Source organism: Priapulus caudatus, unplaced genomic scaffold (assembly GCF_000485595.1).
Source record: "Priapulus caudatus unplaced genomic scaffold, Priapulus_caudatus-5.0.1 Scaffold3150, whole genome shotgun sequence".
NCBI lineage: Eukaryota > Metazoa > Priapulida > Priapulimorpha > Priapulimorphida > Priapulidae > Priapulus > Priapulus caudatus.
The window spans coordinates 14,050-19,546 of record NW_014580211.1 but is presented as its reverse complement, the minus strand read 5'-3'; the positions used below and the strand labels follow the sequence as shown (position 1 = coordinate 19,546).

General features: G+C 47.8%; 1 protein-coding gene across 1 annotated transcript in view; it reads right to left on the bottom strand.

Moving 5' to 3' along the window:
• Nucleotides 1-4,204: 4,204 nt before the first annotated feature.
• The window catches only part of LOC106819314 (zinc finger protein 62 homolog), a 5,684-nt gene continuing 4,391 nt past the window's right edge, over nucleotides 4,205-5,497 (bottom strand). Inside the window, exon 4 of the mRNA XM_014823965.1 lies at nucleotides 4,205-4,747. Coding sequence (XP_014679451.1) covers nucleotides 4,205-4,747 — 543 coding nt within the window. The remainder of the gene's footprint in view (nucleotides 4,748-5,497) is intronic.

Sequence of the window (5,497 nt, the reverse complement as noted above, 5' to 3'; positions counted from 1 at the left end):
AACACGTATCCGTCAATTTGCGTTAATTAATATTCGAGTTTTCAACATCACCATATAATTTCTGTTTAGATTATGACAGATCCAGCGGTTCGGATGCGATGCTGTGCTGCGGCCGCGTGCGTTACCGCCGTGAGTATACGCGTGCTTCACCCCTGTCCCGTCGCGTGAGTATTTCCCTGCTTACGTCGTGCTTCGTGACTTATACCCTCCCCTTACTGAGTGCGTGAGTATACCTGCTCCACCGTGCGTCGCGTGTGGCATCGTGCGTGATATTACCCCTGCTTACGTCGTTGCGTGCGTGAGTATACCTACTTACGTGCGTGCGCTGCATGCGTGAGTATACCTGCTTACATGCGTGCCGTGCGGCGCGTGGCGGCGTGCGCGTCAGCGTGCGTGCATGCGTTCCAGTATATTCTTGCTAACCACGTGCGTACTATGCGTCGTGAGATGCGTGCCGTGCGGACGTACTACTCTGCTTAACCCGTTTCTCGCCCCGTGCGTGCATCCCGCCGTTTATGCTACTACCCTTGCTTCTCCACCCATCCTAGCGTACCACTCGCTGCAATGCGTTCAGCCGTGCGTAATACCCTGTCTCCTATCCGCCGTTGCGTCCGTGTGAGTATATCCTGCTCCTACGTGCGTGCTCCCTGCGTGCGTGTTGTGTCGATGCCGTGATAAATACCTGCTTTCATCCTACGTGCTGGATGTATACCTGCTGTACGTGCGCTGTGCCGAGTATACCTGTGCTTTCACCGTGGCCCTGGCTCGTACGGTGCGTGTGGGCAGTATACCTGCTTACTTTCGTGTGCAGTACTACCTGCTTACGTTGCGTGTGGGAGTATACCTGCTTAGCGGCGTGTGGGAGTCGATAACCTGCTTTACGTGCGTGCGTGCATGTGGTCTCGGCGTGCGTGCGTGCGTGCATCTACATGCTTGAGTATATCCTGCTTAGCGTGGGCTTACGTGAACCATACCTTCCTTATTGTGCGTGCGTGCTGCGTGTCGTGCGTGCGTGCTGCGTGCATTGCCGTGATTATACCTGCCCATTACGTGCCGTGCGTGAGTATAACCTCTTACCGTGGCGCCCCCGTGCATGCTTCGTGTGTGATGAGTACTCAAGCGTGCGAATGCCGTGTTGTATGTTTGCTCATACAATATCAGTATAAATATAGACAACTCATTACATAATTATTACGCCAATTATAATGTATTCTCTACCAACACACACACTCACACAGATTTTTTACACCCTCTCCTTTTTAGATCTAACTACACACGTACCGCAACTTACAACCCCGCGCATACTCTAGTCGGCATTCCTTTGTCACTTCATGCAATATATAAGGTCCTGGCCTTCCCTAAAGCTAACTCAGCGTCGCCCTCTTACGACCTAGTCGCCGACAAAATTTGAAGAGGCGTACGTCAAAAAAACGGTCCAGATCGCTCGACTAAGTAATCTCGTGATAAAAAACATCGCGGAGACTAAACCTCCGACACCGAGTTCTCTTACGATCGAAAATACGGTCGCCGACTGCGATCGGAGCAGAATCAGAAATGTTCATTTCTACTCGCGGCCGTCCCGCATGACAAATCGTGAGTGTCAGCGAATTCCCGCACTCACGTGTCGATCACATATTATCCAAAAAGTCACGTGATTACCAAAATTGGCAGCCTATCGCAGCCGTTTACAAGAGGGATTATTGCCACAAATCCTTTTCCTCAAATATATAATAAGTTTTCGCGTATATCACGCAATTGTTAAAAATATTTTCTGCACGAATGGATTAACTAACCATTTCATAAAATTCGCGGATAGATTACGAAGTTACCTTATTTTACCATGTAAGCGCCATTTTTGTTGATCCATGTGACTTCGTTTATGTAGCACTGGTCCCGGGTGTCAAGCTTTGCTCTGTCTTTGTGTCTAAAGAACTGCTTGGGCTAGTCACAAACACTGGACCTGCGGTTCTCATCTCGCGAACCCGTCGTACGTTTCCTCCCGAATGCTACTATTCTGATCCGCGAGAGTAACAGCGTGGAAGTCCAACTTCAATCGAGGGGGGTACGTGAGTGTTGCTATGCTGGGCTAACTCGGCGATAAAGTCGTCGCTCCGATAGTGAAATCGTAGGCGACCTAACAGGCTCTAAAGACACCTAACTTTAAAAACAAACTCGGCCGTTTCTCTATACATCTATAGCGCACTAAGCACTTCTGAGAACCTGATCCAGCACAATGGGAAAATGAAAGATGGTGGGGGGATGTTAAACAACATCATGAGAATAGCAGCGGATCCCTGGTAGAGGAAATGATATCCACACATATCACGTGCAAGCATAAGCTAATTCATTCGCAGTCGGGTGTTATCACTTGTCTAGGGTCTTTCCTCCCAATGTGATGTTAGCTTGTGTTCTTGAGATTTGCTTGTTGATTGCACCTGCAGTCCACACGCTATCAATGCACTAGCCGTTTCTCTCCTGTATGAATGCCCTTCGTGTTCGCTTAGAGATTTTTGATGACGTACATTTGTAACTCCGCGCTTTGCCTTCCTTTTCACATGCATAGGCGCTTTCTTCACCTGAGTGAGATTCGACAAGTGTAAGAACAACCTCAGCACGACTCCAAGTGAAACCTGAAATATGCAACAAATGCCACCCACCTAGGTTTTCTCTCCTCCCTGGTTAGCTCGCATTCTCTTAAGATGGCATAGTTGCCGCCGCGCGACCTGTTATCACCATGTGTCACTCTGCATCAAGGCTTTCGCCCTGAGTGCTGAATGCCTTGTGTTCTTGAGTGAGTCATCAACAGAGCATCCTATAAACTCACCAAGGTATCACAAGCATAGGGCTTCTTCACTGTGTGAATCGCATTGTGTGTCTTGAGGCTCCAGCCATTTCGACCGAGCCCATATCCACGACGGTCATCACGACCCGCAATACCTTCATCTTCTCCTGTGTGAGTCGCCTTCCGCTCGTTTCTTACACGACTTGGATACGCACTGAGTGCACCTGCGTTTACAGCCACATGTGTCCACACTTGTAGGTCTTCTTCTCTATGTGAGTCTCGCCTTCGTGTGCGCTGGAGCAGCATAGGGATGTCGTAAACATTTCATCACTCGCCATTTGTCACATGTCCAGTTTCCTCTCTTCTCGTCGTGAGAGCCGCCATATTATTATTTAACACTGATAGGTTGACGACGCACTGTAGTCCATGTTGTCACATGCATAAGCGCTTTTCACCCTGTGTGACATGCCGCTCGTTCCGCTTGAGTTGAGTCCATACAAGACGCATCTACTGATCACACATATACACTCCCATTCAGGCGTTTCTCCTCACCGTGTGAGTTTCCGCTTGTTGCTCTGCTAAGACTGGGCTAATATTGAAGCTGCCACACTTGTCATTCACACCTGTACCTCACCATGCCATCAAGAAGGCACTATTTCCACTCTGTCCCCTACCTATGCGCCACTATCGTTCCTGTGAGCCGCTGCTAGTCAATCAACCTCGCTCATCTAATACATCACGTGTGACTCAGTCATCCTCTATGCCACATTATCACACGCATCTCTTAAACCATCGAAAGATTTCTCATCTGCTTGAATGCACGGAATGACCAAAGCGGTGAGGCTGAACAATCGCACTTGTTGTCTAAGAATCGGATAGTGAGTGCACCTGTCTTCACACCCCTGTGTCACATTTGTACGGCTGCTTTCTCCTCCTGCTGTGAGCTCGCTTGTGCGTTGTGCTTGAGATATTGAGGATCTACCTTTGTACCTCGCATCCTTGCACATGCATACGGCTTCTTCTTCCCTGAGTGTGATTGCGAAAGTGGCATCCTTCCCTCATCTACTCCAAGTGAGAACATTGAATATGAACAACATATCACACCACGTATATTTCTCTGCTGCTGTGTGAGTTCGCTTGTGTTGCCCCGTACAAGAGTGAATAGTCCCGAGTGCACCTCAATCACATGTGTCACACTTTGTAGGCTTTCTCTCCTTGTGTTGAACGCGTTTGTTGTTGCTTAAGGAGAATTGATTACGGTACATATTGTTACTGCGCATTTGTCCCATCAATAAGGCTTTTCTCCTGAGTGTGTTGTCGAAGTGCTCCTTCAGACGGATTGCAAAGTGAGAACATGAAATATAAACCAAATGTCACACACTAGGTTTCCTCCGTCCCTGTGTTGAGTGCGCCTGTGTCACTTCAAGACTGGATAGTTATGACGTGCACTCGTGAGTCGCCACATGTGTCGCAACTGCATAAGTTTTCTCTTCCTGGTGAGTTCCGAAAGTGGCTCTTCCAAGCAACGTACTGTAGAACATAAATTATGAGACAAATGTTACACACGTAGGGTTTCTCTCCTGTATGAATGCGTTTGTGTTTCTGGAGAGTAGAGGACAATGAACATTTGTACTCACATGTGTCACATGCATAGGGCTTTTCGCCCGGGTGAGTTCGAAAGTGCACCTTCAGACGACTCAAGTCAGAACATGAATATAAACAAATATCACACACATGAGGTTTCTTTCCATGTGTGCGCATGTGAGTCGTGAGATTAGCAGAGGTAGTGCTGACATGTGGGCAAACATCACACGCAAAGGGTTTCTCTCCTGTGTGAATGAGCATGTGGGTCTGCAGATGCTTCTCTAGTGCGAATCTGTGTCCACACGTATCACACGAGTGCGATTTCTCTCCTTCTGCAGGCAGTACATCTAAGTGGAAAGACTCCATCACACAGGTGGGAAGCTAAGCAGTTTCTTCCCCCGCACAAATTCTCCCGTCTGTCATTCGACTTCCTGCGAGAAAAAAAGATACACATCAATCCCCAACTTCCTTCAGCTTTAGACATTTTTATTGTAAACACGGTTGTCTATATGAATACGATGAAGATTTGCAATGATTTTGACCATCTCCTCCGAATCTTAGTTCATTAATCCACATGAGCACACCGACATCAACTGCACACCTATGCAAGCTGAGGTTTCCTACAAGTATTATGGTGATAATCGACCTCAGTCGTTGGGCACCGTGACACCTATGTCCTATTGGAGCTCCGCTGGCACTGATGGGGTTTTGGGGGGAAATATGGCCTTAAATTTCGTTTAGAAATATGTTATAAAACTAGAAATGGCAGTTGTCGCCAACTACATGTATCCCCGCGATCTAGTATGAATAAAATATCTCCGTAAGGACGTACAAGGTAGGTAAAGTGAAATAAGTCACAAAGACAAAGGTTTGTTACCCAGCTCATCTGCCTCAGACGCAGTGAAAAAAAATTTTTCTTTTCGGGGCTCTTTTTGCAAACCCCCCAAAAATTTCGGTGGCTACTTTTTCATTTTCCAGGGCTCTTTTTCCACTTTCCAGGGCGAATTTTTTCCAGGGCTGTTTCCTCAAATGTACGCACAAGCACAGTAGCTAATACAAACTCGCGGGGGCGCGCACACACCATACACACGTCACACGCACGCACGCACGCACGCACGCACGCACACACAC